At 41.8% G+C, this 23,078-nt stretch overlaps 1 protein-coding gene across 1 annotated transcript in view; it reads right to left on the minus strand.

The window, feature by feature from the left end:
• Nucleotides 1–23,078, minus strand: part of LOC133563221 (mucin-2-like) — a 42,912-nt gene that overhangs the window by 13,994 nt on the left and 5,840 nt on the right. The window contains exons 13-31 of the mRNA XM_061917221.1: nt 19,761–19,925; nt 19,560–19,654; nt 19,250–19,376; nt 16,981–17,236; nt 16,002–16,054; nt 15,822–15,925; nt 15,567–15,718; nt 15,344–15,482; nt 15,092–15,202; nt 14,805–14,984; nt 14,420–14,659; nt 14,177–14,333; nt 13,894–14,022; nt 7,840–12,730; nt 3,221–3,567; nt 2,978–3,138; nt 823–997; nt 494–741; nt 133–316 (exon numbers count right to left, since the gene is read on the minus strand). Coding sequence (XP_061773205.1) covers nt 133–316; nt 494–741; nt 823–997; nt 2,978–3,138; nt 3,221–3,567; nt 7,840–12,730; nt 13,894–14,022; nt 14,177–14,333; nt 14,420–14,659; nt 14,805–14,984; nt 15,092–15,202; nt 15,344–15,482; nt 15,567–15,718; nt 15,822–15,925; nt 16,002–16,054; nt 16,981–17,236; nt 19,250–19,376; nt 19,560–19,654; nt 19,761–19,925 — 7,914 coding nt within the window. The remainder of the gene's footprint in view (nt 1–132; nt 317–493; nt 742–822; nt 998–2,977; nt 3,139–3,220; nt 3,568–7,839; nt 12,731–13,893; nt 14,023–14,176; nt 14,334–14,419; nt 14,660–14,804; nt 14,985–15,091; nt 15,203–15,343; nt 15,483–15,566; nt 15,719–15,821; nt 15,926–16,001; nt 16,055–16,980; nt 17,237–19,249; nt 19,377–19,559; nt 19,655–19,760; nt 19,926–23,078) is intronic.

Raw genomic sequence — 23,078 nt, forward strand, 5'->3', positions numbered from 1 at the left:
TGTATAGACTTGATATTCACTGAAAGTGACTAAACACAGCCATTACTGTCCAAGGATACAATTCAATTGTAGGGAGTTTATCCACTTTTGTGAGCAACTGTATTCATGCAGTTGCTGGAATAAAAGACTTACCACATTGGCCCTGTGTGTTGCTGCCAAAATATTCATAAGGTAGACTGACAGTAAAGCCACTTGTTCCAAAAGTAATGATAACTCCCAAAGGCATGATCTCCACTACCAAAGAAAGGCCAGAGTTAAATATCTTAAATCCTTGTTGTAAATAGGGGAGTTGTAAGCGTTTTTCATCTTGGAATGCCTTAAAAGATCAAAGAGAAACAGGGTAAAACAGATGTAGGTGTCAGGCTTGTTGAGAACAATAGCATTACAATGTAACATTTGAAAGTACAATTAATCACAATTAGCATGATAGCATGGTCAAATAAGTTACATGCAAAGAAAATGTCGACGCACAACAACTCTTTTTTTTTATTACCTCCAGTTCTGTTGCTCCAACAAGATTTTGACTCTTGAGTACGATCACTTCTGATATATAGGATATAATTAATGAGCGTGGGCAAGTAACTTGTTTAGTGGGATCACAGTGGATGTTATCAACAAAAATCTTTAATTGATGTTTTGGTGTAATCTCCTCCATTAGGACGTAGGTACAATTTCCTTGATAGTTGTAGTATAGTCCATCAAATGTGATGTAATGAGGATCTCCCCAGCCTTTACATTCACCTGAAAATAAACAAGCATACAAAAAATATATGAATAGACACATAAGTCTACTGAAGGATCAATTGGTTATGAATTACTTACAGTCGCAAACATACTGGTGGCAGCAGTGGTCCTTATCAGAAACAAGAACAGGTTTCTTTCCATTGGCGCAGGTGATGTTCTTTAATGGTGGACATTCATAGGGAATTATTTCTACTGTGTTGTTTTCAATGCATCTCGCCATGGTGCAGTTACACAACACGAAGGTCTCATTTTGCTAGGGGAAAATAAATAACATTTAAGATGTGTTTCCATGTATAATGATTTACACGTTCTCCCCGTGAATGCGTGGGTTCCCTCCGGGTACTCCGGCTTTCTCCCACTTCCAAAGACATGCACCTGGGGATAGGTTGATTGGCAACACTAAATTGGCCCTAGTGTGTGAATGTGAGTGTGAATGTTGTCTGTCTATTTGTGTTGGCCCTGCGACATAAACGCAATACAACAAATACCCAGAATCCTTTGCATCCATGACACTACCTGACTATGTTATACACCCCGCGAGCACCAACCCCCCCCCCCCCCCCCTCCCTGCGTGGTTGAGGTGGGCGGGGTTTGGTGCTCGCGGGGTGTATAACATTGTCAGGAAATGTCATGGATGCAAAGGATTCTGGGTATTTGTTGTGTTGCATTTATGTTGTGTTACTGTGAGGATTTTCTCCCGAAATGTGTTTGTCATTCTTCTTTTGTGTGGGTTCACAATGTGGCGCATATTTGTAGGAGTGTTAAAGTTGTTTATATCACAACCGTCAGTGTACTCTATGTCACCCAGTATGCCTTCCAGTCGTGTGCGTGCATGTGCGGAAGCCTCTCACAACACGTTGTAGAAGGTGTTTAAGGCAATGGCTTCATAGCATGCCCTTATTCTTGTCATCTGAGTGACCACCAGCAAATATTGGCGAGAATAGCTGCGGCTCCCATTGTCTTCCTCATTTTGAGAAACGGGTCGAAATGGCTCTTTGAGTGGTAAAGTGAAGCATAGTGAAAGGTGCCATGTGAAAGGTGCCATGTGCTCCTCTACTGTGGTCTGTATGGGAGTTGAACAGTAGGACAGCTGTAACAACTACATTACTAGCTGTCACTCTTTATAACTCCTTGTACAGATCCGAATGCTTATTAGTTAAATGTTTACCTAAGTTTGAAGCAAAGATGGTAGTACTAATCGCCACATTTGGCTAGGCATTTTTCAAAGCAGAAATTGCAGTGCGGTGCTTCCCTGTTTAAAGCGTCACCTTTTACTGTTTGTTTTAAAGCCCAAATACCTCCATATTGCGCTTCGCCACCCCTTTATTAACAAGTAAAATTGTTTTTTTTTGTTGTTGCTATTTCTAGTGTCATGATGTTATTGCTTGTATGCACTTTGTGTGTGCGTTTTGACACACTCAACATCATGCGCCTCGGTGCTGTAGTCACTGCCGCACATTGGCATTATAGGACTGATTTTAATTCATTAGTATCGCGGTAATTTATGAGTACCAGTATACACATTATTACACAACAAGAAGTTCTCATTTTAATGAGGAGAAATGAATAACATTTATGAAAGACTTCCATGGATAAATGGGTGTAATGGGGCGGCGGGGCTCGGTTGGTAGAGCGGCCGTGCCAGCAACTTGAGGGTTCAAGGTTCGATCCCCGTTTCCGACATCATAGTCACCGCAGTTGTGTCCTTGGGCAAGATACTTTACCCATCTGCTCCCAGTGCCACCCACACACTGGTTTAAATGTAACTTAGAAATGGGTTTTACGGTGTAAAGCGCTTTGAGTCACTAGAGTAAGGCGCTATATAAATATAATTCACTTCACTTCACACTACTTCATTATAGGTATATATATATATATATATATATATATATATATATATATATATATATATATATATAAATATATATATATATACATATTTAGATATATACATATATAATATATATATTGTGTGTCTGTATATATATATATATATATATATATATATATATATATATATATATATATATATATATATATATATTGTGTGACTCTATATATATATCTATATATCTATCTATATATATATATCCATATATATATATATATATAGACGCAAACAAATATATATACCGAGAGAGAGAGAGACAAAGAGAGAAACAGGGAGAAAGAGAAAAAGAGAGCGAGGGAGAGATAAAATCTGAATACGTCGAAGATAAATTAAAGTTCTTACTGTGACTTCCCAGTCAGGGCATGTAGGAACAGAAGGTGTAGGTTTTGGCAAGGGTGTAGTCCAACAAGCTTCAGTCTTGTTTTTGATCTCACAAACATCCGAGCATATCATTGTGAGACATATTCCTGATCCAATGTGTTCCATGTCTAAGATCATTTCCCCTAAACGAAAAATCCAAAGACTTCAATAAACAGAAACAAAAGCGAATGTATGTAGGCTGTTGGATAATACCCATGATCTTACCTGGTGCATAATGCTTGCCATTTATGACACAGAAGCATTGTGTAGTGGAACCTGGAGTAGTAACAGTTGTTGTAGATGGACCTTCTGTTGTTGTGGTGGGTCCTGCCGTTGTGGTTGTCGATTTGATTGTCGTGGTTGGACCTTCAGTTGTTGTGGTGGGCCCTGCCGTAGTGGTTGTTGATTTAGTTGTCGTAGTTGGACCTTCAGTTGTTGTGGTGGGTCCTGCTGTTGTGGTAGTCGATTTGATTGTTGTTGTTGGACCTTCAGTTGTTGTGGTTGGTCCTTCTGTTGTGGTTGTCGATTTGATTGTCGTGGTTGGACCTTCAGTTGTTGTGCTGGGCCCTGCCGTGGTGGTTGTTGATTTAGTTGTCGTAATTGGACCTTCAGTTGTTGTGGTGGGTCCTGCGGTTGTGGTTGTCGATTTAGAAGTAGTTGTTGGACCTTCAGTTGTTGTGGTGGGTCCTGCCGTTGATTTGATTGTCGTAGTTGGACCTTCAGTGGTTGTGGTGGGCCCTACCGTAGTGGTTGTTGATTTAGTTGTCGTAGTTGGACCTTCAGTTGTTGTGGTGGGTCCTGCCGTTGTGGTTGTCGATTTAGTTGTCTTAGTTGGACCTTCAGTTGTTGCGGTGGGTCCTGCGGTTGTGGTTGTCGATTTAGTTGTAGTTGTTGGACCTTCAGTTGTTGTGGTGGGTCCTGCCGTTGATTTGATTGTCGTAGTTGGACCTTCAGTGGTTGTGCTGGGCCCTGCCGTAGTGGTTGTTGATTTAGTTGTCGTAATTGGACCTTCAGTTGTTGTGGTGGGTCCTGCGGTTGTGGTTGTCGATTTAGATGTAGTTGTTGGACCTTCAGTTGTTGTGGTGGGTCCTGCCGTTGATTTGATTGTCGTAGTTGGACCTTCAGTGGTTGTGGTGGGCCATGCCATAGTGGTTGTTGATTTAGTTGTCGTAGTTGGACCTTCAGTTGTAGTGGTGGGTCCTGCCGTTGTGGTTGTCGATTTAGTTGTCGTAGTTGGACCTTCAGTTGTTGCGGTGGGTCCTGCGGTTGTGGTTGTCGATTTAGTTGTAGTTGTTGGACCTTCAGTTGTTGTGGTGGGTCCTGCCGTTGATTTGATTGTCGTAGTTGGACCTTCAGTGGTTGTGGTGGGCCATGCCATAGTGGTTGTTGATTTAGTTGTCGTAGTTGGACCTTCAGTTGTTGTGGTGGGTCCTGCTGTTGTGGTTGTCGATTTGATTGTCGTTGTTGGACCTTCAGTTGTTGTGGTTGGTCCTTCCGTTGTGGTTGTCGATTTGATTGTCGTAGTTGGACCTTCAGTTGTTGTGCTGGGCCCTGCCGTAGTGGTTGTTGATTTAGTTGTCGTAGTTGGACCTTCAGTTGTTGTGGTGGGTCCTGCGGTTGTGGTTGTCGATTTAGTTGTAGTTGTTGGACCTTCAGTTGTTGTGGTGGGTCCTGCCGTTGATTTGATTGTCGTAGTTGGACCTTCAGTGGTTGTGGTGGGCCCTACCGTAGTGGTTGTTGATTTAGTTGTCGTAGTTGGACCTTCAGTTGTTGTGGTGGGTCCTGCCGTTGTGGTTGTCGATTTAGTTGTCTTAGTTGGACCTTCAGTTGTTGCGGTGGGTCCTGCGGTTGTGGTTGTCGATTTAGTTGTAGTTGTTGGACCTTCAGTTGTTGTGGTGGGTCCTGCCGTTGATTTGATTGTCGTAGTTGGACCTTCAGTGGTTGTGGTGGGCCCTATCGTAGTGGTTGTTGATTTAGTTGTCGTAGTTGGACCTTCAGTTGTTGTGGTGGGTCCTGCCGTTGTGGTTGTCGATTTAGTTGTAGTTGTTGGACCTTCAGTTGTCGTGGTGGGTCCTGCCGTTGATTTGATTGTCGTAGTTGGACCTTCAGTGGTTGTGGTGGGCCCTACCGTAGTGGTTGTTGATTTAGTTGTCGTAGTTGGACCTTCAGTTGTCGTGGTGGGTCCTGCCGTTGTGGTTGTCGATTTAGTTGTCGTAGTTGGACCTTCAGTTGTTGTTGTGGGTCCTGCGGTTGTGGTTGTCAATTTAGTTGTAGTTGTTGGACCTTCAGTTGTTGTGGTGGGTCCTGCCGTTGATTTGATTGTCGTAGTTGGACCTTCAATGGTTGTGGTGGGCCCTACCGTAGTGGTTGTTGATTTAGTTGTCGTAGTTGGACCTTCAGTTGTTGTGGTGGGTCCTGCCGTTGTGGTTGTCGATTTAGTTGTAGTTGTTGGACCTTCAGTTGTTGTGGTGGGTCCTGCCGTTGATTTGATTGTCGTAGTTGGACCTTCAGTGGTTGTGGTGGGCCCTACCGTAGTGGTTGTTGATTTAGTTGTCGTAGTTGGACCTTCAGTTGTTGTGGTGGGTCCTGCCGTTGTGGTTGTCGATTTAGTTGTCGTAGTTGGACCTTCAGTTGTTGTTGTGGGTCCTGCGGTTGTGGTTGTCAATTTAGTTGTAGTTGTTGGACCTTCAGTTGTTGTGGTGGGTCCTGCCGTTGATTTGATTGTCGTAGTTGGACCTTCAATGGTTGTGGTGGGCCCTACCGTAGTGGTTGTTGATTTAGTTGTCGTAGTTGGACCTTCAGTTGTTGTGGTGGGTCCTGCCATTGTGGTTGTCGATTTAGTTGTCGTAGTTGGACTTTCAGTTGTTGTGGTGGGCCCTGCGGTTGTGGTTGTCGATTTAGTTGTAGTTGTTGGACCTTCAGTTGTTGTGGTGGGTCCTGCCGTTGATTTGATCGTCGTAGTTGGACCTTCAGTGGTTGTGGTGGGCCCTGCCGTAGTGGTTGTTGATTTAGTTGTCGTAGTTGAACCTTCAGTTGTTGTGGTGGGTCCTGCCGTTGTGGTTGTCGATTTAGTTGTCGTAGTTGGACCTTCAGTTGTTGCGGTGGGTCCTGCGGTTGTGGTTGTCGATTTAGTTGTAGTTGTTGGACCTTCAGTTGTTGTGGTGGGTCCTGCCGTTGATTTGATTGTCGTAGTTGGACCTTCAATGGTTGTGGTGGGCCCTACCGTAGTGGTTGTTGATTTAGTTGTCGTAGTTGGACCTTCAGTTGTTGTGGTGGGTCCTGCCGTTGTGGTTGTCGATTTAGTTGTAGTTGTTGGACCTTCAGTTGTTGTGGTGGGTCCTGCCGTTGATTTGATTGTCGTAGTTGGACCTTCAGTGGTTGTGGTGGGCCCTACCGTAGTGGTTGTTGATTTAGTTGTCGTAGTTGGACCTTCAGTTGTTGTGGTGGGTCCTGCCGTTGTGGTTGTCGATTTAGTTGTCGTAGTTGGACCTTCAGTTGTTGTGGTGGGTCCTGCGGTTTTGGTTGTCGATTTAGTTGTAGTTGTTGGACCTTCAGTTGTTGTGGTGGGTCCTGCCGTTGATTTGATTGTCGTAGTTGGACCTTCAATGGTTGTGGTGGGCCCTACCGTAGTGGTTGTTGATTTAGTTGTCATAGTTGGACCTTCAGTTGTTGTGGTGGGTCCTGCCGTTGTGGTTGTCGATTTAGTTGTCGTAGTTGGACCTTCAGTTGTTGTGGTGGGTCCTGCGGTTGTGGTTGTCGATTTAGTTGTAGTTGTTGGACCTTCAGTTGTGGTGGGTCCTGCTGTTGATTTGATTGTCGTAGTTGGACCTTCAATGGTTGTGGTGGGCCCTACCGTAGTGGTTGTTGATTTAGTTGTCGTTGTTGGACCTTCAGTTGTTGCGGTGGGTCCTGCGGTTGTGGTTGTCGATTTAGTTGTAGTTGTTGGACCTTCAGTTGTTGTGGTGGGTCCTGCCGTTGATTTGATTGTCGTAGTTGGACCTTCAGTGGTTGTGGTGGGCCCTACCGTAGTGGTTGTTGATTTAGTTGTCGTAGTTGGACCTTCAGTGGTTGTGGTGGGTCCTGCCGTTGTGGTTGTCGATTTAGTTGTCGTAGTTGGACCTTCAGTTGTTGTGGTGGGTCCTGCGGTTGTGGTTGTCGATTTAGTTGTAGTTGTTGGACCTTCAATTGTTGTGGTGGGTCCTGCTGTTGATTTGATTGTCGTAGTTGGACCTTCAATGGTTGTGGTGGGCCCTACCGTAGTGGTTGTTGATTTAGTTGTCGTAGTTGGACCTTCAGTTGTTGTGGTGGGTCCTGCCATTGTGGTTGTCGATTTAGTTGTTGTAGTTGGACTTTCAGTTGTTGTGGTGGGTCCTGCGGTTGTGGTTGTCGATTTAGTTGTAGTTGTTGGACCTTCAGTTGTTGTGGTGGGTCCTGCCGTTGATTTGATCGTCGTAGTTGGACCTTCAGTAGTTGTGGTGGGCCCTACCGTAGTGGTTGTTGATTTAGTTGTCGTAGTTGGACCTTCAGTTGTTGTGGTGGGTCCTGCCTTTGTGGTTGTCGATTTAGTTGTCGTAGTTGGACCTTCAGTTGTTGTGGTGGGTCCTGCGGTCGTGGTTGTCGATTTAGTTGTAGTTGTTGGACCTTCAGTTGTTGTGGTGGGTCCTGCCGTTGATTTGATTGTCGTAGTTGGACCTTCAGTGGTTGCTGTGGGCCCTGCCGTTGATTTTATTGTCGTAGTTGAACCTTCAGTGGTTGTGGTGGGCCCTACCGTAGTGGTTGTTGATTTAGTTGTCATAGTTGGACCTTCAGTTGTTGTGGTGGGTCCTGCGTTTGTGGTTGTCGATTTAGTTGTTGTAGTTGGACCTTCAGTTGTTGTGGTGGGTCCTGCGTTTGTGGTTGTCGATTTAGTTGTTGTAGTTGGACCTTCAGTTGTTGTGGTGGGTCCTGCCGTTGTGGTTGTCGATTTAGTTGTAGTTGTCGGCCCTTCAGTTGTTGTGGTTGGTCCTGCTGTTGTGGTTGTTGATTTAGTAGTAGTAGTTGGACCTTCAGTTGTTGTGGTGGGTCCTGCGGTTGTGGTTGTTGATTTGATTGTCGTAGTTGGACCTTCAGTGGTTGTGGTGGGCCCTGCGGTAGTGGTTGTTGATTTAGTTGTAGTAGTTGAACCTTCAGTTGTTGTGGTGGGTCCTGCGGTTGTGGTTGTCGATTTAGTTGTTTTAGTTGGACCTTCAGTTGTTGTGGTGGGTCCTGCGGTTATGGTTGTCGACTTAGTTGTTGTAGTTGGACCTTCAGTTGTTGTGGTGGGTCCTGCGGTTGTGGTTGTCGATTTAGTTGTCGTAGTTGGACCTTCAGTTGTTGTGGTGGGTCCTGCGGTTGTGGTTGTCAATTTAGTTGCAGTTGTTGGACCTTCTGTTGTTGTGGTTGGTCCTGCTGTTGTGGTTGTAGATTTAGTTGTCGTAGTTTGACCTTTGGTTGTTGTGGTGGGTCCTGCTGTTGTGGTTGTCGATTTAGTTGTTGTAGTTGGACCTTCAGTTGTTGTGGTGGGTCCTGCTGTTGTGGTTGTCAATTTAGTAGTAGTAGTTGGACCTTCAGTTGTTGTGGTGGGTCCTGCTGTTGTGGTTGTTGATTTGATTGTCGTAGTTGGACCTTCAGTGGTTGTAGTGGGTCTTGCCGTAGTAGTTGTTAATTTTGTTGTAGTAGTTGAACCTTCAGTTGTTGGGGTGGGTCCTGCGGTTGTGGTTGTCAATTTAATTGTCGTAGTTGGACCTTCAGTCGTTGTGGTGGGTCCTGCTGTTGTGGTTGTCAATTTAGTAGTAGTAGTTGGACCTTCAGTTGTTGTGGTGGGTCCTGCTGTTGTGGTTGTCGATTTAGTTGTTGTAGTTGGACCTTCAGTTGTTGTGGTGGGTCCTGCTGTTGTGGTTGTCAATTTAGTAGTAGTAGTTGGACCTTCAGTTGTTGTGGTGGGTCCTGCGGTTGTGGTTGTCGATTTAGTTGTCGTAGTTGGACCTTCAGTTGTTGTGGTGGGTCTTGCGGTTGTGGTTGTCGATTTAGTTGTTGTAGTTGGACCTTCAGTTGTTGGGGTGGGTCCTGCGGTTGTGGTTGTCAATTTAGTTGTCGTAGTTGGACCTTCAGTCGTTGTGGTGGGTCTTGCGGTTGTGGCTGTCGATTTAGTTGTCGTAGTTGGACTTTCAGTTGTTGTGGTGGGTCCTGCGGTTGTGGTTGTCGATTTAGTTGTCGTAGTTGGACCTTCAATTGTCGTGGTGGGTCCTGCGGTTGTGGTTGTCGATTTAGTTGTAGTTGTTGGACCTTCAGGCGTTGTGGTTGGTCCTGCTGTTGTGGTTGTAGATTTAGTTGTCGTAGTTGGACCTTTGGTTGTTGTGGTGGGTCCTGCTGTTGTGGTTGTCGATTTAGTTGTAGTAGTTGGACTTTCAGTTGTTGCGGTGGGTCCTGCGGTTGTGGTTGTAGATTTAGTTGTAGTTGTTGGACCTTCAGTTGTTGCGGTTGGTTCTGCTGTTGGGGTTGTAGATTTAGTTGTCGTAGTTGGACCTTTGGTTGTTGTGGTGGGTCTTGCGGTTGTAGTTGTCGATTTAGTTGTCGTAGTCGGACCTTCAGTGGTTGTGGTGGGTCCTACGGTTGTGGTTGTTGATTTAGTTGTAGTTGTTGGACCTTCGGTTGTTGTGGTGGGTCTTGCGGTTGTGGTTGTCGATTTAGTTGTCGTAGTTGGACCTTCAGTTGTTGTGGTGGGTCCTGCGGTTGTGGTTGTCGATTTAGTTGTCGTAGTTGGACCTTTGGTTGTTGTGGTGGGTCCTGCGGTTGTGGTTGTCAATTTAGTTGTTGTAGTTGGACCTTCAGTCGTTGTAGTGGGCCTTGCGGTTGTGGTTGTCGATTTAGTTGTCGTAGTTGGACCTTCAGTTGTTGTGGTGGGTCCTGCGTTTGTGGTTGTCGATTTAGTTGTTGTAGTTGGACCTTCAGTTGTTGTGCTGGGCCCTGCCGTAGTGGTTGTTGATTTAGTTGTAGTAGTTGAACCTTCAGTTGTTGTGGTGGGTCCTGCGGTTGTGGTTGTCGATTTAGTTGTTTTAGTTGGACCTTCAGTTGTTGTGGTGGGTCCTGCGGTTGTGGTTGTCGATTTAGTTGTTGTAGTTGGACCTTCAGTTGTTGTGGTGGGTCCTGCGGTCGTGGTTGTCGATTTAGTTGTAGTAGTTGGACCTTCACTTGTTGTGGTGGGTCCCACTGTTGTGGTTGTAGATTTAGTTGTAGTTGTTGGACCTTCAGTTGTTGTGGTTGGTCCTGCTGTTGTGGTTGTAGATTTAGTTGTCGTAGTTGGACTTTCAGTTGTTGTGGTGGGTCCTGCGGTTGTGGTTGTAGATTTAGTTGTAGTTGTTGGACCTTCAGTTGTTGTGGTTGGTTCTGCTATTGTGGTTGTAGATTTAGTTGTCGTAGTTCGACCTTTGGTTGTTGTGGTGGGTCTTGCGGTTGTAGTTGTCGATTTAGTTGTCGTAGTCGGACCTTCAGTGGTTGTGGTGGGTCCTGCTGTTGTGGTTGTTGATTTAGTTGTAGTTGGTGGACCTTCGGTTGTTGTGGTGGGTCTTGCGGTTGTGGTTGTCGATTTAGTTGTCGTAGTTGGACCTTCAGTTGTTGTGGTGGGTCCTGCGGTTGTGGTTGTCGATTTAGTTGTCGTAGTTGGACCTTCAGTTGTTGTGGTGGGTCCTGCTGTTTTTGTTGTAGATTTAGTTGTCGTAGTTGGACCTTCAGTTGTTGTGGTGGGTCCTGCTGTTGTGGTTGTTGATTTGATTGTTGTAGTTGGACCTTCAGTTGTTGTGGTGGGCCCTGCCGTAGTGGTTGTTGATTTAGTTGTAGTAGTTGAACCTTCAGTTGTTGTGGTGGGTCCTGCGGTTGTGGTTGTCGATTTACTTGTTTTAGTTGGACCTTCAGTTGTTGTGGTGGTTCCTGCGGTTGTGGTTGTCGATTTAGTTGTCGTAGTTGGTCCTTCAGTTGTTGTGGTGGGTCCTGCGGTTGTGGTTGTTGATTTAGTTGTCGTAGTTGGACCTTCAGTTGTTGCGGTGGGTCCTGCGGTTGTGGTTGTCCATTGAGTTGTAGTTGTTGGACCTTCAGTTGTTGTGGTTGGTCCTGCAGTTGTGGTTGTAGATTTAGTTGTCGTAGTTGGACCTTCAGTTGTTGTGGTGGGTCCTGCTGTTGTGGTTGTTGATTTGATTGTCGTAGTTGGACCTTCAGTGGTTGTGGTGGGCCCTGCTGTTGTAGTTGTAGATTTAGTTGTTGTAGGTGGACCTTCAGTTGTTGTGGTGGTTCCTTTTGTTGTGGTTGTTGATTTTGTTGTCATAGTTGGACCTTCAGTTGTTGTGGTGGATCCTGTTGTTGTGGTTGTCGATTTAGTTGTAGTTGTTGGACCTTCAATTGTTGTGGTGGGTCCTGCCGTTGTGGTTGTCGATTTAGTTGTAGTAGTTGGACCTTCAGTTGTTGTGGTTGGTCCTGCTGTTGCAGTAGTCAATTTAGTTGTTGTAGTTTGACCTACAGTTGTTGTGGTGGGTCCTGCTGTTGTGGTTGTTGATTTGATTGTCGTAGTTGTACCTTCAGTTGTTGTGGTAGGTTCTGCTGTTGTGGTTGTCGATTTAGTTGTAGTTGTTGGACCTGCAGTTGTTGTGGTTGGTCCTGCTGTTGTGGTTGTAGATTTAGTTGTCGTAGTTGGAACTTTGGTTGTGATGGGTCTCGCGGTTGTTGTTGTCGATTTAGTTGTCGTAGTTGGACCTTCTGTTGTTGTGGTGGGTCCTGCGGTTGTGGTTGTCGATTTAGTTGTCGTAGTTGGACCTTCAGTTGTTGTGGTGGGTCCTGCGGTTGTTGTTGTAGATTTAGTTGTCGTAGTTGGACCTTCAGTTGTTGTGGTGGGCCCTGCTGTTGTTGTAGATTTAGTTGTCGTAGTTGGACTTTCAGTTGTTGTGGTGGGTCCTGCGGTTGTGGTTGTCGATTCAGTTGTAGTAGTTGGACCTTCAGTTGATGTGGTGGGTCCTGCTGTTGTGGTTGTTGATTTAGTTGTTGTAGTTTGACCTTCAGTTGTTGTGGTAGGTCTGGCCGTTGTGGTTGTCGATTTAGTTGTTGTAGTTGGACCTTCAGTTGTTGTGGTGGGTCCTGTTGTGGTGGTTGTAGATTTCGTTGTCGTAGTTGGACCTTCAGTTGTTGTGGTGGGCCTTGATGTTGGGGTTGTCAATTGTCCGGATGGTGTGGTTGTAATGTTGCTAATAACATGGTCAGTAGACTGGCTTTCTGTTGTTCCAGTTACAGGTTCCTCAAATGTTGTAGAAATTGTGGTATCAGATATAGTTGTGGTTGTTTGGCCTTCAGTTGTAGTGGTTGGTCTTGATGATGATACTGTGGATTTTGTTGTGGCGAATGGAGTCTCAGAGATAGTTGGAGGTATTGTTGGGGGGATTGTCGGTTTTGTGTATGTGGTAGTTTGTCCTTCAGTTGTAGTAGAAGGTTCAGTCACAGTAGCAGAGGTTGTTGTAGGAGGCACAGTTGCAGTGGAGCAGGTTTCATTGCCAAATATAACCGTTGTATTTATACATATTGCATAGTAGCACATTCCTAAATTGTCAGTCACATTGAAAATAACTTCATATGGATCGTATCTTGTCTCATTGTAAAAGCAACCTTCACATTCCTCAACACATATCTGGTGTTCCTCATCAAATACCGGCTTATCTTCCGGGCACACGGGGTAACAACCTGGAAAAACAATAACAAAACAGTCACTCATCAAGATTTTTAAATTAATACTTTATTTACAAATGCAATCTGTATAGTTAAATGAAGAGAACATACAAGTAGTTTCAACATGCTGAGTTGCTTAACTGCATCATATCAATGAATCTTCTTATTAATACAGGTCATTGTAATCTCAGTGCATTCAATTGATCGCAACTGGACTGTTTGGTTTGTCTTCAAAGACGTTCCTCCTGTCATCCGAGTAGGCTTCATCAGTTCATGCCTATAGACCAGGGGTAGGGAACCTATGGCTCTCGAGCCAGATGTGGCTCTTTTGATTAAATGCATCTGGCTCTCAGATAAATCTTAGCTGACACTACTTAACACGATAAATAATTAATAATCCCTCTGGTAATCACAGTGTTAAAAATAACGTTCAAAATATAAAACATTCTCATGCATTTGAATCCATCCATCCGTTTCTACTGCACCTGTTCAAGAAGTCGCATTAATAATCAAAAGTATTTTATTTATTTTTGGTTACCTTCAGAATAACAATGTTATTAAAAAGAATAAGAGATGCACCCATTTCGTTGTTGTAATCTGGGAAAGTCCAAATGAAAGAGGAGGCATAGAATTCTCTTGTCAGAGCGTGGGACGACACTGTTCAAGAGTACAGGTCTACGGGTTTCTCCTCATTGAGCTAAATTGAATCCAGTCTCTGTTTAATTCCTTGCTTCTTGTCTGTTTAATATATGTCATCAGTGTTTGAACCTGACAGTTGTATTCAGTGTTAAACATATTATACGGCTCTCACGGAAATATGTTTCAAATATTTGGCTTTCATGGCTCTCTCAGCCAAAAAGGTTCCCGACCCCCGCTATAGACTAAGATTGGTCAGATCTAATCTTAGACTTAGATTGGTCAGATCTAGTCTAGCGGCTGGTGCCAATACCTCATTAGGCTTAATCAGTACATGCGCATAGACACCAGCCGCTAGACTAGATCTGACTAATCTAAGTCTAAAATTCGATCTGAAAAATCTAAGTTCATGAACTTCAATTGATGGAGCGTTCTCTTTTAAGACAAACCAAACAGTCCAGTTGCGATCGATTGAATGCCCTGAGATTAACTTCATCATCTTATTCACTGGCATATTAAAGAAGATTGCTTTAGGCTCTTACCCTCCAGTTGGGGTAAGGGGTTGCTACAAATTCCCTCTGGATTCAAGCAGGTCTTGTAGCAAGGTTGATGACATGGGTTGTAATGCCATCTGCATTCTTGTGGGTTGTTATAATAATCACAGAAGGCAGCTAGAAGGAAAACAAACATACAGAATACTGTTAAATACTGTAAATGCTGCCATAAATCGGAAGTGAAATCATAAATCATGGCCACTCATGTAAAAGGAACAATATTTTAAATAGTTCATCATTATATTTATATATTTGTTTGTTGTGTACATACGACAGATATCTGGTGTTCTCCATGCCACACAATCGCCTGCCTCATTGCAAGCCTGAGCATAAGCTGCAACTGCAGTACAAAAACATTCACAGTCTCCCCCGGTGTCACAGGCACATGAGTCTTTCACACAGTTCTCATAATATGGCTGTGGATCCACCTGATTACAAAAATCGCATGGCCGATTACAAATGCAATTGTAACTGATTGTGTGATTGCGGTCATCAAGCCCAAATCTGTCATTACCTTATTGTGACATTCTTTGAATGTTTCGCCGTTTATAATGCTGCACATCATTTTGGCCCAGTTATGTCGGTTTGGTGTTGCCACACAAGGATCGCTGTTTGTGTCCACATTTGGGCAATTGCTGGAGGTTTTCCAGCTGTTGGCAAATTCTAACACAGTGTTCACTAAAAGTTGGCCCTGAGTGGTGAAGTCATTTTGTCCATTGCCATCAAAATTTCCACACAGGCCACATACGTCTCCCTGATCAGCCGAACAAACGAGTCATTTAGTTCCTTTGCATATACAACAGGAATTAATATCAAAAATAGGTTTTATATTATAATATATAGTATAAACCGAATTAATTTGAATCATAAACTTGGTAAGTAACTGAAATGTAACTTACACTGTGTTGACGTTCCAGGAGGATGCGGACAGTTGTTTTGCGATCCCACATGACTGCTAGTCCAATTGCAGATTCTATGACCAGATACATACCAACCTTTCTTATTGTGTATTTTATCTGACTTCCCTGTCCCAGGTCCACCTCTTCATATTTTCCTTTTGCTAGTTTGATTTCCATTCGCTGCAATATCGAGAAAATACAGTATATGTTTCTGTTGATTATTCTTTTTTTTAAATTAGAGACACAGTGCAGTTGATGCAGACACTATTAAGCTATGTATGTCTTACCCCAAGCTGGACTCTGACAGTTTTTGAGCATGTGGTACCTGTAGAGCCACATGGTACATTCTCTGTGATGACTCCAATGTTGTCCTCTGCTGTTTTATTGCCACATTTGTTCTTGAAAGAGAAAATAAAACAATACTATTACAAAACCTATATTTTTGTTATCATTCAAATATTCTATTTTGACAAACACTGATCTTACAGTGATTATTTCAACTTTACCTCTATGTATTTTGTACTAGGCTATATACTAACCTTGACTGCAACATAGCTGCAGTGTCCTTGAAAGCCATATGTTCGCTGATCAAATGTATTGAAATGGCCACTTCCATAAATAATGCAAGTTCCTGAGCATTTTTCTTCTGTGCACAACCAGTTTCCGCTTTTGCAGGTGCTGGATTCCAAACAATAAACATAAGCGTAATTAATACTGTGATTAAGTAATTATGCCTCATATGCAGTCGTATTAAGATCATACCACGTGTTGCACTGCTGAGGAATTTGCGTTCCAGAGGCATAGATTTGTCCATTATGCTGACATGGACACTCCGATTTTTCCACACAGAAACCTTTGCCATCGTCAAAAAGGCCGAGAGGACACTGACATCCGGATTCACACTCACCGTAGTCCTGAAAAGAAACATCACAGCAATGAACAAAAACGTTTGAACATGTTTTAGCCCTGGCTTTGTTTGCTCTGAGGGACGGGTAGACTTGGCAAAAAACAGCTCACACAATCATCGCTATCCAGATTGGAACAAGATGCTGCACACTGGACTCCAAGCAGTCCTGCGCCAGCATTGGAGCAGTTGAAAAACTCTTTGTGCGGAGGGCATACTGTAAAAGAGGAATAGAAAACTTTGAATGGTAGATCTTTGATCAAATGCTCTGAACAATAGATGAATCAACATACCTGATGAGCGTGCTCTCCAAGAGCGGCAATGAAGCACCCCGTTCCTGCACACACTAAATAAGGACACAAGCAAAATGGAATGGATTGAGCTCACGTATGAGACATGCAGTGGAAAATCCACATTTACAATAATTATTGTATAATAATAAGAACATTTAATCTAATATGGCAATGCTATTCAACTGTGCCCAAATCTGACACCATACCGGCACCCAGTTCAAAACTTGGGAGACAAACATTTTTGTAGCAAATTCCTAAAAACACTAAAGTGCTCCTGTTGTATAGATGAACTTGGACCAATAAACAAACCTGCAGATCATTACATTAATATTTTAACCTAGTTGACAAAGATAGAACATTGGTCTATGTCACAGTTTTGTCACTTATTTTTCGGAACGTGGTTTATGAAACTAATGTGTTACTGCAGCTTGTTTACTTCAGATGCAGCCACTAGTCATTTGTTTAATTTCTTTAGCTATACCAATAGTGTTACTCAAACTTCCATTTAGGTCCTCTCTTTTTCATAATTTGGGCTATTCAACTGGTGGTTCAGTTCAAAAAAATTGTGTGAGGCTCACATTTTTACAGCAAACTCTTAAACACTGTGCTGTCAAAGAAGTGATCTTTGACTAGCTTTTTTTCAGAAGATCCTTAAAAACCGCGGCGCGCTCCTCTAACGCTAATATAACTTCTCTAACCAAAATAAATAAACCAAAATCATATGTCCATTGTAGAAAAAAGCTGGTTCCCTAGAATATACAAAATAAGACAAATGTGAAGGGAGAATTTTAATATCCCGTTTATATGGTAAAAAAAAACAAAAAAAACCCCACCTAATTAGTTTCTTGTTCAATGCGCTTGTACACCACTATTTAATGGAGATAATGTGCACCTGAGCTCCTGACATTGTGGGAAGCTACAGTTGTCTCTGAACCAAAATAAAATCACTAATCTGCAGTTATTTATTTAACCAACTAACCAGTGCTCGTCATTGATGTTGATGGACTTCCCAGGCTTGATATAGGCCTCATTGTGATAACAGGGACATTTCTCTTTGGGGATGCAGATATCATGTTCATCCAGGTATTCGTCCTTGGCGCAGGAGCAGCCATCTACAGGCAGGAAGTCGGAGGAGCAAGTCTGCAGTTTTGCACTCAGTGATCTACAAGTCAGCTCGCAGCGTTGATGCTTGTATGAGAAGATCTGGGATGCTGGGCAGCTCTTTGTGTACTTGTCTATTAAGGCAAGAGGCAAAAAAGGTTGTATTATGAGAGACTGTGCTACTAAAACAAAAAATCCCAATTAGTATTGTCCTAGGACCCAAAGGCTAAGTAAAGGATGGTGAGATCATAGTATTTAACCAAGTAATTTTGGGGACTTTGTCATCCTTTCAGGTGATTTTTTTACTCTATTTTTGGCAATAACTTGGATCGTGTTACTCCTAATGGAATGGTTGTTTTTGTAAGAACGTAATCCATGTTCAATTTTGATACTTTTATTTAAAATGTTTCATATTAGAGATACACAGGAAATTTTATTTTAGCCGAGTAGAGTAATGTCTTGATAGCATATATGTTATGTTTTTCATTTTATTTTAACCATTTTAATTCCCATTTGCCCTAATAATAATTCTGAAAATTTCTCATAAAATTAGTCACCATCTGTTCAGTAAATGGTAAAGTTCCATGGTACTAAGGTGAGATTGGTAATCAAACTACAACCCCCAAAACCAGTGAAATTGGCACATTGTGCAAATCGTAAATAAAAACAGAATACAATGATTTGCAAATCCTTTTCAACTTATATTCTATAGAATAGACTGCAAAGACAATATACTTAACATTTGAACTGGAAAACTTTATTTTTTGCAAATATTAGCTCATTTGTAAATTGATGTCTGCAACATGTTTCAAAAAAGCTGGCACAAGTGGCAAAAAAGACTGAGAGAGTTGAGGAATGCTCATCAAACACTTATTTGGAATACCACACAGGTGAACAGGCTAATTGGGAACAGGTGGGTGCCATGATTGGGTATTAAAGCAGCTTCCATGAAATGCTCAGTCATTCACTAACAAGGATGGGGTGAGGGTCACCATTTTGTGAACAAATGCGTGAGAAAATTGTCTAACAGTTTAAGAAAAACATTTCTCAACAAGCTATTGCAGGGAATTTATGGATTTCACCATCTACGCTCTGTAATATCGTCAAAAGGGTCAGAGAATCTGGAGAAATCACTGCACGTAAGCGATGATATTACAGATCTTCGATCCCTCGGGTGGTACTGCATCAAAAAGCGACAGCAATGTGTAAAGGATATCACCACATGGGCTCAGCAACACTTCAGAAAACCACTGTCAGTAACTACAGTTGGTCGCCACATCTTTAAGTGCAAGTTAAAATTCTACTACGCAAAGCCAAAGCCATTTATCAACAACACCCAGAAACGCTGCTGGCTTTGCTGGGTCCGAGCTCATCTAAGATGGACTGATGCAAAGTGAAAAAGTGTTCTGTTGTCCGACAAGTCCCCATTTTTAGTTTTTTTTGGAAACTGTAGACATCGTGTCCTCCGGACCAAAGTGGAAAAGAACCATCCAGATTGTTATAGGCACTAAGTTCAAAAGCCAGAATCTGTGATGGTATGGGGGTGTATTAGTGCCCAAGGCATGAGTAATTTACCATTAATACTGAAAAGGTATTTCTCACAAGGCTTTGACCGTTACTAAGTCTATCGATCATGACCGCATTTGAACTATTAACAGCCAAGTTGCTTCTGTTGTGGTGTTAGCTGTTGTGCAAACAACTATAGTTTTCAGAAAACAAAGCGAAAAACCTATAGCTTTTGCACGCATTAGCTATTTTTATTTAGGACTGAATACCCCGCCTTCCGCCCGATTGTAGCTGAGATAGGCGCCAGCGCCCTCCGCAACCCCAAAAGGGAATAAGCGGTAGGAAATGGATGGATGGATGAATTTGAGAGATTTAAGCAAACAAGTAGAAAAAATATGGATTTAAACATTTTTTGACACTCCTTAAGGACTTTTTCGTTGCTATTAAATTATGTTAGCCCCAAAAAGTTACCCGGATATAACCATCAACAAATAGGGCGGACAGATAGATTTGACCTTGTTTTGCACAGGAGGAAATAGGCGCTACATACTGTGGGACCTGTGTTGTCCTGCCACTACAGGAACTGAAATATTAAAACAGGGGATATATAGTCTGTCAAACTACATTAAGGAACTCCTTACCGCAAACATTTGCCCTCCAATCGGTCAGGAAGACTCCCTTCGATGCACAAGCTCGTGCATAGGAGGAGAAGACAGCACATAGGCAGGCTTCATTCTTGTCACAGTTGCAGCTGGCATAAGTGCAGCGCTGCAGAAAACGGTGTTGAGTCGTGTTTACAAGTGGTACAGTTCAGTACAAAGATCAATTTACGGCATTTCCACTGTCAATACTAAAGTAGGCAGTGTATCAACTGCAGATCAGTCAAGACAAATTAGATTTTAACATTCCAAAGTGTCTTGCCTAGCTGCATTGAAGTTAACTTGATGGTACCTTATAGTAAACATCAGGATCCACTAATGAATGGCACTGTTCAAAGGTGCTATTCGGACGCAACAGCAAGGCACACCAATGTTTGGCGTACAACTCTGAAAATTAAAAACAAAAACAAAACAAGAACATTACTTATTATCAAAAATACCTTCAAAAAGAACACATTGATTTTGTATGTGTTTGAAGGCTGTATATGTCTACCGTTTTCAATGCTAAGAAAACAGGGGTCATCAAGTCTCTCCCTTGTGTCTCGACACATCTGGTTGGCCTTCCAAGTGTTACTAAACGTTGTCGCCGTTCCCTCAACAATCCCTTGAGGGGTCTTAAAGTCGTCAGACAAGACGAGGTTGTAGTTGCCACATAAACCTGATGAAATAAATAAATTTAAATAAGAGCTGTTAAAAATGAGGAGTTAACTTATGCGATTTATCAAAAAAAATATCACATTAATCATGTAGACACTCAAATTGATCAGGCAATATATTGTGTGTGTATGTGCTCCTTTATCTTAATCGCGGAAGGTTACCTGAAAGGTGTGTGTTTTTAGACAGTCCGTGCAAAGATGAGTGAGAGACAACACATGCTGGCAAATTTCACGTCAAAAATAAACCCAGATTATACTTAAGAGAAAACTGTTACCAAGTTTTGAATAAATGATGTACATTTAAGTACAACATTTGAAATGTTCTGACAATAAACTTGCAGTTGTGTCCAAATACTGGGGTCGTTTTTAATTTAATTTAAATTATGCAAGTGAGTAGTAAGCTGTGATTGATTATGATTAATCCAAATTCAAAGGTGTGATTACTTAAATGTATCAAACGACAGCATTAGTAAAAATATGTCCAGTGCTCTCAGCCCTGATGACAACTTTGTTAGGATTCACAATAGAAACAATGTCACAGATATCATCTATTGCCATACAACAATAGAGGGTATCTGTCTATTACCTGACCGCTTCCATGTTAGCTACCTCTCTTTGTTTATATTGTCTATTTTCTGCTGGATCTACTCTCTATTTTATGCTGCCCTTTTTTTGCTGCAGCTGTTACATATACTGTAATATTGTACATGGTAATTGGGATTTGTTATATATTGTATATATTATATAAAAATATAATATAATATAATCATACAATATATCTGTATAATATTTAAATATTACATTTATGTTATATTTTATATTGCTACTATACTACATTTTTAGTCTACTTTATACTTGCATTATCCTTTCCATCCTTTCACTTTCCATCCTTTGTAACTGAGCTACTGTGTGGACCAATTTCCCTTGTGGATCATTAAAATTTGTCTAAGTCTATGTACATGTGTAATAGGGTCAATTACAGTAATAATGATGCTTCCTGCATAATATATATATATTTTTTTCCGAGTAATGCCGAACAGTTTTTTCAACAGAAGTAATTTTACCAATCAAAATATGTCACCATGCACCTCCTTAAATCCTACCTTTACAAATAATAATATATATTTAGTTAGAACAAAATAGTAGGGGGATGTAATGTCAGGGGGGCACGCGTGAACTCAAGATTGTTTTGTTTTTTTCGGTACCAGAGTATGACAAAGCGGATGTAGCACTGTATTCCCGTATTATATAAACAAGCTGCACTGTATTCCCGTATTATATACTGTATTATTTAATGTTAATAAACTTAAAAAATTATGCAGATGTAATGTTATAGCAATTTTATAGACAAATTATACTATTTATAGGGGAGGCGTAACAGAAATTTGAGAAGGATAGAGAAATTATTTATGTGACATATAGTATAAGTGATGCTTTAGTTGTACACTATTGCATATTTTAATCTTAGTTTTTATATCAGATAAATACTGTAAAACAATATTTGGCTGTGGCAATTAAAACTATGTTTTTTGTGTTGCTTCCCCCAGTGCCTATTGCGCTCCTGTGCGGAGCCTCTCTCTCACACCTGCAGGCAGTTGACAATTGGTCCTTTTTAAGCCCTGCAGACTGTTACAGCGTTGCCAGTTAAAGGTTAAAGTTAATGTTCCACTGATAGACACTAAGTGTGGTGAAATAATCCTCTGCATTTGACCCATCCCCTTGTTCCACCCTTTGGGAGGTGAGAGGAGCAGTGAGCAGCAGCGGTGGCCGTGCTCGTTATTATCTATGGCTCGCTCAACTCCAAGGACGATTCCTGTCGCATGGCTCCTTTGTGATCATCTTTCCCTCTGGCTCCATGCATCCTATCTTTACTTGGTTTCATCCCTGTACTGATGTGTGGTGTACTCCACTTCTTTTGAGTGTTTTTTGTGCATTTCCCGCAGTGGGTTTGTTTTTTCATTCCTCGTGACTGAATTTTTTAGTTATTAAACATCTTTGTCCATCTCTGCTTTGGGGTGCATTCCTAATATATATATTTATTTCAAAGCCATTAAATTTAAGTTTGTTTATTTTAAACAAGGACAGCACACATTAATAAAGATTTGTGTAAATGTGACAGTGTTAGCTTTAATGCTAGTTGAATCTCAGTCATCTTTGCAGATACTGTATATAATGTGTCCAAAACCAACTCGAGAACCAAATATTCTAATCCAGCACATCATATAGATCGGGGGTCGGCAACCCACGGCTCTAGAGCCGCATGCCACTCTTTAGTGCCGCCTTAGTGGCTCACTGGAGCTTTTTCAAAATCTATGAAAATGGAAAAAAATGGTGGAAATAATATATTTTTGGTTTTAATATTTCTGTAGGAGGACAACCACGACACAAAGCTTCCTAATTGTTAGAAATCCCACTGTTTTATATTAAATATACTTCACTGATGAGAGTATTTGGCAAGCGCCATTTGGTCCTACTAATTTTGCCAGTCCTTGAACTCACTGTAGTTTGTTTACATGTACAACTTTCTCCAACGCTGCGACAGAAAGACGTGTTTTATGCCACTCCTTTGCCTCATTTTGTTCACCAAACTTTTTATGTTGTGGGTGAATGCACACATGTGAGTTTTGTTGATGTTATTGGCTTGTTGGAGTGCAAATCCAGCATATTTGGTCAGTGCATGACCGAAAGCTAATTCATGCTAACATGCTATTGAGGCTAGCTTTATGTACATATTGCATCATTATGCCTCATTTGTAGGTGTATTTGAGCTCATTTAATTTCTGTTACTTATGTCCTCTGTGTTTTTAATTTATAGTTGCACGTCTCATGACTCTATGTAATATTGGCTGTATTTCTGGTAGTTGTTTGAGTGCTGTTATAGACCACCACAAACGTTACCCGGCTTAGATAAGAAGAAGACAGCCAGCCGTTTCCTTTTAACTCGGACGCACACATCTATACCTTCGGTAATTCTAAGACAGTAATTTCTAGGAGTTATCTCACGCCCTGGGAAGCCTCCGTTTTACTAATGTTTTCCATTGTTGTAAAAATATGCAAAATAAATACTACATTTCAACATTTCTGTCAACTAAGATTTGCCTTAGCCTGAAACACATAGTCATTTTGATAGTAGGCTATAATAGCTAATATAGACA

The sequence above is a fragment of the Nerophis ophidion genome, linkage group LG12, assembly GCF_033978795.1.
Source record: "Nerophis ophidion isolate RoL-2023_Sa linkage group LG12, RoL_Noph_v1.0, whole genome shotgun sequence".
Classification (NCBI taxonomy): domain Eukaryota; kingdom Metazoa; phylum Chordata; class Actinopteri; order Syngnathiformes; family Syngnathidae; genus Nerophis; species Nerophis ophidion.